This window comes from Cetorhinus maximus, chromosome 8 (genome assembly GCF_964194155.1).
Source record: "Cetorhinus maximus chromosome 8, sCetMax3.hap1.1, whole genome shotgun sequence".
NCBI lineage: Eukaryota > Metazoa > Chordata > Chondrichthyes > Lamniformes > Cetorhinidae > Cetorhinus > Cetorhinus maximus.
The window spans coordinates 132105915-132120716 of NC_135886.1; the positions used below are offsets into that span (position 1 = coordinate 132105915).

The 14802-nt window shown below is 41.9% G+C and overlaps 1 protein-coding gene across 1 annotated transcript in view; it reads left to right on the plus strand.

The window, feature by feature from the left end:
- Positions 1-262: 262 nt before the first annotated feature.
- The window catches only part of LOC144683218 (melatonin receptor type 1B-like), a 207362-nt gene continuing 192822 nt past the window's right edge, over positions 263-14802 (plus strand). The window contains exon 1 of the mRNA XM_078546176.1: positions 263-437. Coding sequence (XP_078402302.1) covers positions 263-437 — 175 coding nt within the window. The remainder of the gene's footprint in view (positions 438-14802) is intronic.

Consider the following 14802-nt stretch of genomic DNA (forward strand, 5'->3'; position numbering starts at 1 on the left):
TTCACGTCGACCCAGCGCCAGGGCAAGTAACGCCCAGGCAGCTTTGGAGTTAAACTTTTTTTGTTGCAGAAGTTTGGGATAATGCAATGGATTCAGAGCGAGAGAGCGCTCACATAAAGAAGCCTTTTAGCATCAAGCGAGCCAATCGATATCTGCTCGGGACATAGTTTATTCCTTTTGGCTGTGAAGGAAGGGAGAGAGAGAGAGAGAGAGAGGGTTGGATGTTGGGTGGTCGCCGGCTGGAAGCGGTTGGACCCCGGACATGTCGGAAGGTGGGAATTGCTCGGAGCTGGTGTCCTGGGAATCCGAGCGGCCGCCCTCTCCTGGGGTGACCACGGCGCTGGCCGCGGTGCTGATCTTCACCATCGTGGTGGACATCCTGGGCAATGTACTGGTCATCATCTCGGTCTTCAGGAATAGGAAGCTCAGAAACGCTGGTAAGATGCAGCTGAGGGTGGGTGCGGGGGTGGGGGTAGGTAACACTTGGTTAGGGGCTGCTTTGTGCTCCCCACCCCAAAAAAAAAAGCCACATTGGTCACCTACTCCAGAGTTGGTGTTGTGCTGTCGCGCTGTGTGAATCCCTTCACATCTGAACTGAAGAAATGTTCGCTTCCATACCAGAGGGGAGCAAGATTTTACCTGGACTAACATCATTAGGCACAATGTTAACTAACAGGAGCTGTAATTTTATCACACGTTTCCTGTCAAGCTAGATCTGGTTATGTCAAATGGAAAGGTTATTATTTTATTGTGAAAGATTACCCTGGTCAATTCCTATGTCCTGTAACACCTGACATAAGGAAAATAACATTGTTGTAAGTTATTTGCTGCATTTGGATGTACAATTGTTGTTTTAGAGAATGAACGCGCTTTCTACTCCTGGATAGTATGAGATGCACCAGTTTCCGTTGTGAAGGACGAGTCACATCCTATCCAGATCCACATTCGTGCTTTAGAACAATATCACTGGTTACTCCAGAAGCGATTGGACGCATTGGTTAAAAGGGACAAGGCTTATTTTGCTGCTTATTGTTGAATGTGGAGAGAAACATTTGCTGGAATGAAAAATAAAACTTTTCGGGGTACAGTGAATAATTTACAAGAGGTGCAAAAGGTAAATTAGAAACTTAGAATTGCAACCGAGTTCAACACAAACCGACGAAACACGATACAATCCGATGCCTCATAAACACATATCAGCAGAGAATAACACTATCCAGATTTAAGTACAGAAAGTCATCAGGAAGGTTAGGTTTATTGGAATGCTAACCTAGAGGAGTAGAGTACAAGTCATGCTACAGATACACAAAGCCCTGGTTAACCAACATCTGGAGTGCTGGGAAGAGTTTTTGGCAGCGCATTTTATGAAGGATATATTAGCCTTGGAGTGGGGTCAGTGTACTTTTACCGGGATGATACTTGAGCTTCAAATGTTAAATTACAAGGAGACATTAAACAAACTAGGGTTGTATTCCCTGGAATTTAGAAGGTTAAGGGGTGATTTGGCCAAAGCTTTCAAGTTGTCAAGGGGAGCAACCAAGGTAGATGGGAGGCAAACTATTTCAGCTGGTTGGGGAGCCTAGGACTGGAGGTATGATCTAGAAATTACACCCCGACCTTTCAAGAGCAAAATTAGGAAAAATGCCCTCATGCAAATGCTTGTAGAAGTTTGAAATTCTCCTCAGCAAATGGTGCTGGATCAGTTGTTCATTTTAAACCTGCAATTGATATATTTTTGTTATCAAAATGTATTTATGGACATGGGACAAAGGTAGGTATATGGAATTAGGTTGTGGAGATCTCAAAGAATGGCAGAATAGGTTCAATGGGCGAAATGGCCCATTTATTTTCTTATGCTGCTATATTCCAGCAGGTATAACAGAAACCAATAGAGTATAAAACAATTTATCAGAGGGTAACACAGATTCATCTCAGCAACACAATGTAAGGAAAACAGACGAGTATATAAACATAAAATTTGCTCTGTACAGTTTCAGCAATGTCCTGAGGACTAAAAAGATTAAGATAATTTAATTAACTGAAGCATTGCATTAGCTTGTGCTTTGAAAAACTTAATTGTGCAGTAATCAAGGGAAATCAAAGTTACAAAGAGACCAAAGGGTTTCCATTGACTGCAATGGAACTGAATATCAGATACTGAGTATCAATAGCATCAACTTGCACCGCCATCAAAAATGAGTTCTATCCCAAATTTTCTTAAGGTAACTGAAAATAGTGATAACTGACTCTGAATATAATTCAAACATCAAAACCATGCATATCACCATCGAATCTGCAATGTACAGTAATAGAACTACACGACTATAACATGAAGAATACAATTATAGAATTCGCTTGTTAACTGAAGTATAGTTGACTGTACAATGAATGAATGTACAGTTAACAGAAACAGCGGGTAACTGGTATTGTTACTACTTTTTATATATCTGTTTAGGACGTGTACTTAAGAGCAAACAATCCAAATCTAAAAGGTCTTGAATCTAGCGCAGACTTCCTGTTTCAGTTAGTTTCAGACTTAATGAACTGCAAGGCTAAGTTTAAGAATGTAGTTATGCTGCCAATTTTCTGTCACTTCTAAATACTTTCAATGACTCACGATGATACAAAGCTCGTGAGAGTCACTTTGTGAGTTAATTGCAATTCGCTTCTTGTTAACCATGTCAAAGGTTGCAGACAGGTCAAGAAGCACAAAGAGAAATCATTTCCCTTTATCACAGTCACTTATGATGCCTCTTGTGACTTTGATAATCCCAGATGACATACAATTTGAGAATTGTAAATTGCTAATCGGGTTCAGTGTATTATGTCCTGGATTTCTCGGAACAGCACCCCCCCCTCCCCACCCCGTGCCATAAGTTAGACTGTTGCACTCCCTGATCCTCCAGTGGCGAAATTACAGCACCATTTCCTGGAGGACTGATCAGCAACAAGCATAGCAGCAAGAGTCCAAAGCAATGGTCCAGAGTTTACTGGAGTGGAGTATCTTGTGGTGAGGGGTAAGCATTGGATGTTTCCTTCAGCTCCAATTAATTTTGGCACCAGAAATTGCTGGTAATATGAGCTGGTAATGTGGCAAGGCTAATAGGGTATCTTGGACCCTGGTGAATAAAGGGATAAATATTCTACATTTGTGATTTTTTGTTATTAGTGTATGGGATGTAAATGTCACTAGCATGGGTAGCATTTATTGCACATCCCTAATTACCCTTGAGAAGGTGGTGGTGAGCCGCCTTCTTGAACCGCTGCAGTCCATGTGGTGTAGATACACCCACAGTGCTGTTAGGGAGGGAGTTCTGGGATTTTGACCCAGTGACAGTGAAGGGGCAGCGATATACTTCCAAGTCAGATGGTGCCAAGGACAACTAGGGATGGACAATAAATGTTGGCCCAGCCATGGAAACCCACATCCCATGAATGAATAAAAAAGGGTCATTACTTGGCACTTTCGTAGTATGAATGTTGCTTGCCATGTATAAGCTTACAAGCTTGAATGTTATCCACGTCTTGCTGCATACAGGCACGGACAACTTCAGTATCTGAGGAGCTGTGAATGGTACTGCACGCTGTGAAATAATCAGCAAGTATCACCACTTCTGACTGTTGGAGGAAAGGTCATTGATAATGCAACTGAGGATGGTTGGGCCTAGGACATCCTCCAGCATCACAAAAAATATGCGACTGCCATGAAATTTTCTATTTAGCTTTTTAAACAGCAGAGTGAATTGACTAATTTAACACTAATAGTCGTTTGGTAGCACAGAACTGAGTATCGCTGAAAAAAGAGCCATTTTTTGTCAAAGCTTTTCATTTTTCACTCATCAGGATGATTCACAAGAAAACAACATATTTATATAGTATGAGAAGAGAGTACTGGCGGGTTGGCAAGTGGAGCCTGATTGATAGAGGCATTGCTATGGAGAATGCACCAGTTGATGGTGACTGACAGCTAACTGCCAAGCATTGTTTGAAATTTAAACCAGGCAGCTTGACTCTGATGGTCAATGCCCTGGGGAATGGACCAGCAAATGGCTGTCACTTATTTTGTTCACCTGAAACAGGTGCAATGTATGTACATGTTCTTTCTGTCTGCAAAGAACAGGGCCCTGTGTATTAATATATGTAGCTTCCAGTACATGCAAATACACCAAACTGCAAGCCTGACTGACAATCTTAATTTGGTTGTCAGCATAATTCTTAGCACACTGGGGAATATTTTGCAAATATTGTCCAATCGTGGAATCACATCTAATGTTGGACACGGTGTTCTGAGTTTTGCAAGCACAGGTTGGTTGGGTACAGTCTGTACCTTGACCATTGTGAACAGTGGAAGGGACATGCTGTTTGATATGATCTGCCGGTCTTTGGGATGCATGGCCTTCATACTCAGCATCACACTGGCACCGAAATTCATATACCTCATTACTCATTTGTGTGATAGGCAGAATGTCTTTTTGGCTTGTCGGCTCATTGGTCTTACACAAATCCAACAAGTGTCCAAATTCATATCCTTTAGACCTGCTGCTCAACATGACTGAACAGCCATGCTTGAAAGAAAACTAAAAGAGTGCTTGCTGGACTTGTGTAAGAGCAAGGGGCAGCCACGTGATATATATGACAAGGGTTTATCCTCATGGCTTGCTGCATCCGTGTAGGTATGGGCTGCCCGAGACACACAAAAGCGATGCCCCATTACGCCCTATCTTATCTATGACTGGTTCTGCACAGCATGAATTGGCCAAATGGTTAGATGAATTGTTACAACCAGTTTTGACCAAGTTTTCCATATACACTGTGAATGACTCCTTTACATTTGCAAAGACCATACAGGACTTGCATATCGATAGCAATGCTGTGTCCATGTGCTCATTTGACATTGCTATTCATCAATGTTCCACTTAAGGAAGCCATAAATATTTGTGCTGCAGCACTAGATCATGGTGATCTAGACCCGCCACCATTGTGTGAATCAGTATTCATTGAACTTATGAACTCGGCAACTCGCGCAGTTGAGTTCAGTTTTAATAACAACATGTATGCCCAAATAGATGGTGTTGTCATGGGATCCCCTCTGGGCCCAGCTCTCGCAAACGTCTTTGTTGGGTTCCAGGAGAAAAGTATCTTCAAATGGAATGGCTCCCAACCTCCTACCCCTCGCATATTTCCGATATGTGGATGATACATTTTCTATATTAAATCTGCAGCTGCATGCAATAATTTCCTTGCATGTTTTAATGAGCTCTATCCTGCACTCAAATTCACCTTTGAATTGGAGCAGTCAAATTAACCCCCTATCCTTGACGTACTAGTGAAGAAACCTGCCAGAGGGTTCTGTCCCTAACCTCACAAGCCTAAACCTCACTGGTCAATTTACATGTTGAGATTCTTACAGTACCACACGCTATAAGATTGGTCTTATCAGCAACCTCATATATAGGGCCCGAGCCATTTGCTCACCATGCAAGCTTGATGCTGAAATAGGGCACATTAAAGGTATCCTGCAGGATAATGGCTACCCTGATCAGATCATTTTGCGCTGTATATCACGCAAACTCATGAACGGGCCCGAGGCAATCACTTTCGGCTCTGAAAAGTGCCCAGCCTGCCTCAGATTACCCTGGAAGGGCAAGGTATCTGAAACATTTGGGCAACAGGTGAAGCTAACTGTTTCACGCTGCTACTATGCAGTAGCAATACGTGTGGTATTTGCCACTAACAGGAAGCTGCCGTCAAGTCAAAAAGACATTCTGCCTATCGCACAAATGAGTAATGTGGTATATGAATTTCAGTGCCAGTGTGATGCTTGGTATGTAGGCCGTATGTGTCAAAGACTGGCGGATTGTATCAAACAGCATGTCCCAGCCACTGTTCACAATGGGCACTTTACAGGCTGTACCCAACCCAGCCATTCTTGTGAAACTCAAAACAGTGTCCAACATTAGATGTGATTCCGCGATTGGACAACATTTGCTAACTAATCCTCAGTGTGCCAAGAATTACGCTGACAACCAACTTTCAATTGTCAGTCAGGATGGCAGTGTGGTATATTTGCATAACAAAAACAGAATTACCTGGAAAAACTCAGCAGGTCTGGCGGCATTGGCGGAGAAGAAAAGAGTTGATGTTTCGACTCCGCCGATGCTGCCAGACCTGCTGAGTTTTTCCAGGTAATTCTGTTTTTGTTTTGGATTTCCAGCATCCACAGTAGTTTTTTGTTTTTATCTCTGGTATATTTGCATGTTCTGGAAGCTACATATATTAATACACAGAGCTCTTTGCAGACAGAAAGAATACGTACACACATTGCGGCTGTTTTAGCTAAACAAAATAAGTGACAGCCATTCGCTGACTCATTCCTGAGAGCAATGCCTTGACCAATCAGAGTCAGATTGCCTGATTTAAATTTCAACCAATGCTTGGCAGTTAACTATCACACCATCAACTGGTGCATTGTCTATAGCAATGCCTCTATTAATCAGACTTCACTTGCTAGCCAGCCAGTATTCTCTCTCATAGTATAAATATGTTGTTTCCCCTGACATTAGTATTTTCTTGCGAATTGTCTCGATGAGTGCAAGACAGAAAGCTTCAACAAAAAAATGTTTGTTTTTCAGCAATACTTAATTCTCTTGATTTTATATTTCAATTGGCTTCAATTGACTGGTGGTTATTGCTGTCTTCGAATAACTAATTACTGCGTGGTTTCAATTGACAACTGCACCAAGCGCAGATCAACTTATACTACTTGTAGTAGAGCAGGTCAAACAGACCTGGGCCAGGCTTCAACTGACTGCTGGTCACTGCAGGTACAAGTGATTAACACTGGAATCTTCTGACGACGTGTGCTGGTGTGTCGGAGACTCTGGGCGCAATGTGATGAACATCGCCAAATAAGTGCAACTGATGGAAGTTTGTTGTACTGACCTGGGAATATGACTAGCTTTGTGAGTAGGGAAGGCTTCGGGTGAGTGAGTCCCGTCATTAGTCTTATGTTTTTAAATAAAACAGTATAATCCCTCAATATGTAACCTAATCAGATTGTTCCATAAGGTTTGAATATAAGCTCTCCTTTACCATTTGAGACCCAGGGAATTTCATGCAAACCGTGTCAAAACCTAAAATGATTAGCAGGAAGATCACACCTTTCCAGAATATTCAACAATGTCCCAGTTCCAAAACTAAATAGAGATGTGTGGCTTTCAAATCAAATGGATTTAAAGTGGCTTATTTTGAAATTGCTTCCAGTTTGTGTAAGAGTTAATGATTTGGACCGAGCTAATAGTGCGTTTAGGGGTAATGAATCTGATGAGATAAAGCAGGGATGTGTTTCAGTATGTTATGGACAGAATGCCCAGATTGGGTTAATTTGATTGACAAACTTGCACGGAAACGGCCTGAATATATAAATTGGTGTTAAGAAGGGGCGCATGCATATAGAATAATCTCCCAAATCAAGTGCAACCCAGAGCCATATTTAATTACTGGCTCAATCCATACCTCGTGCACCAGCTCAATAAATATTAATATAAATATTATCTGTCGGAGGGAAAGCTGAGCACGGCTGCCCCTGAAACCGTTTATTTTATCACCTAGCAAAGTTTAAGATTTCAGTTCAGAATTTTTCAGGTAATATTTTAATTTGTGCACCCAATGAAGCTAACTGCAGTTTCTATGGAGCAAGAAACAAAAGATTATTCTATATAATTAAAAATGTATATTATGTAAATTATTTTCCAAAGTAAAATGCTACTCTGTAGCTCAAGGTTTATTTTGGGCCTCTTCTTAACCAGCATTTCATTAAACTTTATAAAAATGACCCAAATGTCATTCAGTCTTTCCATAGAATTCTTAAATGGTATTATCCTGTTGATCTGCTATGTGCACCCTAGCACTTCACTCACCCATCAGAGGGGCAAATGTGGAGAATGTAAGAAGTTAAATGATTATTTTTTATTGCTTGGCATCTAGTAGAAGACAAGTGAAGCAGAGAAAAGTGTATTCTGGTCTCCTGGGGCAGGGAACACTTATACAAACCCACTTTGGGATATAGGTGAAAAACAATGGTGAGTTTCACCATGGGGAAGTGTTGAAGAATGTTGGCCAATCTGCCAAACCAATTCTAGGGTTAAATGGCAAGTTGGAAAAACTGCACCCATGTCTCCCTAGTAAACCATGTTTTTAGCTTTTGTAACCAGATTGCCTATTGTGACTTTTTTCCCTTTATTCTTTCATGGGATCTGGGTGTCACTGGCAAGTCCAGCATTTGATACCCATCTCTAATCAACCTTGAACTGAATGGCTTGCTGGGTCATTTCAGAGGGCAGTTAAGAGTCAAACACATTGCTGTGCATCTGGAGTCACACGTAGGCCAAACCAGGTAAAGACAGCAGATTTCCTTCCCTAAAGATCATGAGTGAACCAGATGGGTTTTTACAGCAGCTGACAACAGCACATGGTCACCATTACTAAGAATAGCTTCACCTTCCAAATTTATTAATAGATTATTTATTAACAGCTGCTATGGTGGGTTTTGAATTCATTTCCCCAGAGCATTAGCCTGTGGTCACTGGGTTTCTAGTCCATTGACATTACCACTATGCTGCCATCCCCCTCAATGTTCCATTGATTTGACTGTAACATACAGGGAGAGATTTTGACTCCTTCTGCCTGGTGGTAATGGTGTAGCAACGGAGTTAAAATGGAGATGGTGGTCTGGGCAGAGTGCACGGTGTGCACACATAGCTCAGTACACCCTGGGCGGTTCAGCAGAAGAAGCCTAAGAAAGTAAGTGATAAAATTATTTTTAATGTGGGCAGCAGAATAATTCAAGTAGTTGCCCCAACCCGCAAATGCATCCCCTGGGCCTAACTTTCTCCCATCCTCTGTCCAATATTAGGCCAACCCAGAGCCAGTGAGCTATATTGGGGCGCCCGTTTGGGGTATGCAACCTGACTCAAATACGTTTAATGCGACTCACTCTTTGAAATGGGCTGGGTCTCCCATTGGTACTATTGATCGGCCCAATAGTTAATATCTACCCCACAGTGTCTAGCAGTCAGCAGTTCTTCGTGTCACTGCTTGTTTGCAATGAAGCCTTTTTCTGATAGATTGCTCAATCTTATGACAGTAGAATCGTTATGCCTTAGATAATAAATCTTAATGCCACATTCTACCAACAAGGCTTGTGTATGTATGTGTGATAAGCTGTTATTAACTATAACAGTGCAATGTGGATAACTTTCGTTTCAACATTTGCCTTTAGAAATTGCAACCCTATGGGAGATAATATAGTAGCTTAATATATCAGCACTTAGGAGACTTTGCTTTATGTAATTGTTTCTACTCTTCCAGCCGTGTATACAATACACCTCTTGCACATGTCATGTTTCTCATTTGTAATATTAGCTAGTGAACCCAGCAGAGCTTTCAAAACTGCTGCTAAACGCTCAACACTTTCACATTCTAAATCTTTCTGGGGTTACGTTATTTCACAAGTGCATCGAACGCCGAAATTTAAAATCTCCAAAGGAAATGTTTCTACGGCTCTGAATCAAATTTTGTTTTAATTTACAGTCACCTGCAGTGTTTACATTCCATAGCAAAAAGGTATAAAGAGCTTGAAAGCCGAGATAAAATGGATGGAAAAAAAAAAAGGAACCCCAACGTCTCTTAAAAGTGAATGAAGAACTTTCAAAGTGTAGCTTCTGTTGTTGGAATGTGGCAGTCAATTTACAGAGAGCAAGTTCTTACAAACAGCAAGGAGATAATCTGTTTTAGTGAGCTTGGCTGAGGGATAAATATTGAACAGGGCACAGAGGAGATCTCCCCTGCTTAACTTTGAAATAGGGTCATATGAACTTTCATATCTACTTGAGCAGGCAATTTTGATGTTTCTATCAAAAGCTGACACGTTTAACAGTACAAGGCTCCCTCAGTCACACCGGCTTGGATTATCTGCTTGTGTTTCTAGAGTGGGACTTGAACCCACAACCTTTTGACTCAGCGGCAAGAGGCCTACTAACTGAGTCAGAGCTGACACCTGATTTGAAGGAGGCAGATGAGTATGTTCTGCTCGACCATGCTCTAAGAGCTCGTGTCAGTGAAGATTTTATTAAAGAAGCCTCCTTAGTGATAAAAACAAAAAACTACTGCGGATGCTGGAAATCCAAAACAAAAACAGAATTACCTGGAAAAACTCAGCAGGTCTGGCAGCATCGGTGGAGAAGAAAAGAGTCGACGTTTCGGGTCCACATGACCCTTCAACAGAACTGAAGTATAGTTAGGAGAGGGGTGAAATATAAGCTGGTTTAAGGTGGGGGCGGGGGGAGAGAGAAGTTGAGGGTGGGGTGGTTGTAGGGACAAGCAAGCAGTGATAGGAGCAGATAATCAAAAGATGTCACAGACAAAAGGATCAAAGACGTGTTGAAGGTGGTGATATTATCTAAGAAAAGTGCTAATTAAGAATGGATGGCAGGACACTCAAGGTACAGCTCTAGTGATTGCTTTCAAAATTCAAAGCTAAATTTGTTCAAAGTTTGAATGAATATACCAAGTTTTCATGAGTAACATCAATGAAAACATAAATATTCATGAAAAAATCCTATTCTGTTTACATTCTTGTTGTACTATTAAAAAATTAATTTGTTATTCCAGCTGATGGTATCTCATTAAAGGATTTAGTTATCATTGTAACTGGGGATTAGTAAATTTGCTGTTCAGTTTACTCTAATGAGAAGCATTTTGCATGAACACCTCCTCGAATGCTCCTTGTCGTTTTTGTGTGGGTAAGAATCCAAAATCATTTAGTGTAAACCTGTCACATGTCAAGATATTAACAGATAGGGTAAATGGGGTGGCATGGTGGTGCAGTGCTTAGTACTGTCGCTTCACAGCTGCAGGGACTTGGGTTTGATCCTGGCCTTGGGTGCCTGTGGATGTGGAGTTTGCATGTTCTCCCTGTGTCTGTGCGGGTTTCCGCCAGGTGACCCAGTTTCCTCCCATTGTCCAAAGACATGCCGGTTAGGTGGATTGGCAATGGTAGAGTGAGAGTGTGAGTGTGAGCCCTGTGATGGACTGGTGTCCCATCTTGTGTGTACTCTGCCTAGTGTCCATTGCCTGTCGGGATTGGGCTCCGACTTTCTGCGACCTGAATGGGATGAAGCGGTTCTGGAAAAGTGAGTTAGGTAGGGATAAACTATTTTCACTAGTTGGGGAGTCTCGGACTAAGGGTTTAATCTAAAAATTAGAGCCAGACTTTTTTGGGAGTGATATTATTAGGAAGCACGTCTTTACATAAAGGCTGGTGAAAGTTTAGAACTCTATTCCATAAATGGCAATTTATGCAACAATGGCAAATTATTCATATAGAACCTTTAACATAATGAAGCAGACCAAGACACATTACCAGAGGAGTATAAAACAAAATATGACATCGAGCTACATAAGGAGATAAAGGCCTGGGTCTTCCATGAAGCACCAATTACCTTACTTTCCTGCATCCTGATGTAGCTCCACATTTCTGGTTGGTCTTCCAAGCCCGGCTTCACTGGAAATGTGGAGCGTAGTGTCCATCAGAGAACTCCATCACAGCGGAGCCACGTCGAGGGTAAGACTGGTCAATGTTACTGCATGGGTGAGTGGGTGAACAAGTGAATGGGGAGGATGAGGTAAGTAGGTAAGTGGGTAGGGTGGTAGATGGCTGAGGTGGTAGATGGGGTACTGTGGCAGGTGGGTAGGGTTGTAGGTGGGTGAGATGGTAACTGGGTAGGGTTGTAGGTGGGTAGGGTGGTAGGTGGGTGAGGCAGTAGGCGTGTAGTGTGGTAGGTGGGTTGGTTGGGTAGGAGGGTAGGCTGGTCGATTGGTAGGGTGGCAGGTGGGTGTGGTGGTAAGTGGGTAAGGTGATAGGTGGGTGACGTGGGTTGGGGGGGTAGTTGGTTTGAGCTGGGAGTGGTTTGGGGTTAGGACGATTGGCAAGGGTAGCTGGGTCAGGTCGGGGGTTTTCAGGGGGTTTGTGGGTAGTAGGGGGTCTGCAGGGGTAGTCAAGGGTTGAGGTGGGAGTCAAGGGGAGTCAGTGTGAGTGATTGGGGGTCTGTTGTATAGTTACCCAGGAGTTAGACCACGATTTAACTGTCTAACATTTCCTGGGTAACTATTCAGGTACGCCCCATGGAAGTCTGAAGTCTGACTCCAACTCAGAGTCGGAGACTTTTGTGAAGGGACCCAGGGAGCAGAAGAATTGCCCACTGAAAGTTGAAACTTCCAGGGCAATTTCCACGGAGGTCAGCACAAGGGGATTTCTGTGGGGTCTTGATGTGCATTTGGGTCGTATATCCTATCTCCGACGATCTAGAGACTGGAAGATCTGAGCCATTAGGTCAGAGGACCAAAGCTTAGTCAAAGAAGTAAGTTTTAAGGAGTGTCGTAAAGGAGGGAGGTGAGGCACAGAGGCAGAATGATATAGGGATGGAATTCCAGAGCTTAGGGCTTAGGCAGCTGAACGTGCAACAACCAATGGTGGGCAAGCGATTAAAATCCGTGATGCTAAAGAAACCAGAATTTGATGAGTGCAAATATCTCGGAAGGTTGTGGGGATGGAGGAGATTATGGAGATAGAGAGGGCAAGGCCATGGAGGGATATGAAAACAAGGGTATTTTAAAATCACAATATTGCTTGACAGGGAGACAATGTATGTGAGCGAACAAAGGGAGAAAAGGGACTTGCTGCAAGTGAAAACACGGGCAGCAGCGTTTTGGATGACCTAAACTTTATGGAAGGTAGATCAATTGTTAGCTAAATTGTTAACTTTAAAACTGAGATTGAAAATCTTTTGTTAAAGTTATTAGGGGATATGGGGGCAATGCAAAGTATATGGAGTTAGGTTGCAGATCAGTTACCATCTCATTGATTAGCAGAACAGGCTGGGGGGGTTAAATGGCTTACTCTTGTTCTGATGTTTATACATTCCCACATTCCTGTGACCACACAAATTAGATGATTACCCCAACTTATGAGAAGGCAAGGATGACATTATTTAATACTATGTTTTTTATCCTAATAGATTCTCATGTGAATTTGTCCAAATTGAATTCAAAAATGTGGTGGACTCTCAAAGCTCTCAATTTACCCAAATTCACTCCTGGCCTGAGGCCCTAAATCAGTTGTTATGACACGGCAGTTGTTAAAACTGAGTTATTTAAAGATCCCAGAGGGAAACTTTAAACAACTGTCATAACCTTTATTTTTAAGTGGTATGTTTGAGATGCAGCTCTAAATCCAGGAATCAGACCATCAGTTCTTGAGAAGTTTTATATCAAAATACATGAGACATATATTAATTTAATTTAGGTAAGTTGAATATATACACGTGGCTACAAATTACTACTATCATAACTTTTAACAAATTCTCAAACTAATCTCCATTACGGCAACAGCAACCCATAGGCTTTAAACAGACACCAGGCAAAGCATTTTCACCTTACAAGTTCAAAATGAGGTTCCTTTCACTTTGGTTCCTTTGCAGACAGTGGTAGGCTTACAGGCTTTGATCTTACATTGCCTCTGCTCTGTACATGGAACTGCTATCTGTTATACCTAGCACATCTCATTGAATGTAAATTCTCATTGTATCACCAGCCCCTTTGAACTCCACCTCTAACAACAAAACCCCTTTCATAGTACCAATTTTATTAGTAATATATACATTGCTTGGTCTCTGCTAAGCTAGGTGCCAGAATTCACTCCCCTTTCTTGAATGCCCTATTCAACAAAATGCAAATGCACTCTACCTCTCTTACATCTCAAAAATAGTATACATCAAAGCAGCCAGGCTAGCCGGCTTTAATCCAATGAAGACACACCCACAGAATAAACCTCTGTTTTAAAAAAATAATTTCTAATAACATATACTTCACATAGCTTCATGACACAGTTCAGAGTCCTCAGCAGTTGTTGGACAAAGATAGCTTGAGCTGCTCTGATGATCCTGTCATCCCCTGATTGGTGCCGTGTGGTGTGGACTCAACATAACTTTCATATCTGCCCTAAATGGGCAACGTCCTTACCTAGAACTAGCCATCATCGTCTCAGGCTCCTGTCATTTAGGACTGAGATAAGGAGAGAGTTCCTCGCTCAGAGGGTTCCAAACATTCACTGCCACCTGAATGAAGAAATTATAAATAAAACTATTATTCTAACTGATCACATCTCATGAAGGAATTTAATGTCCTCATTCCTTCTTGACGTACAGTCAATTGGGATAATAGTTTTATCACTCCTTGAAAGCTCAGTTGATGAATACATTCAAGGCGGAGATTGACCGATTTTTAGACACTAAGGGAATCAAGTGGCATGGGGATAGGGCAGGGAAGTGGAGTTGACGGAGATGTTCAGATCTTATTGAATTGTGCAACAGGCTTGAGCGGCTGCATAGAGAAGAATGTAAGGTAAGAGCATAAGAAATAGTTACAAAAACAACATGAAAAAAAAGAAGAGAAATAAACAGTATACTTTTCTAATGTTGTTTTGCCTTTAGGTCTTACTCCAGAGTTACAGTCAGTCCCCACAGGGAAATGATGAGTCCACAAGGGACAGGAGGGTGGAGGTGTTTCCGATTGTTAGTCCATTAAACCACCCTAGTGTAAACGGGAGGTGTTTCCAATGCAGGTAGGAAAATATCAAATTATAGAATCATAGAATGGTACAGCACAGAAGGAAGCCATTCGGTCCTTCATGTCTGTGCCAAATCTTTGGTACATCTATCCAATTAGTCTTACTCCTCTGCTCTT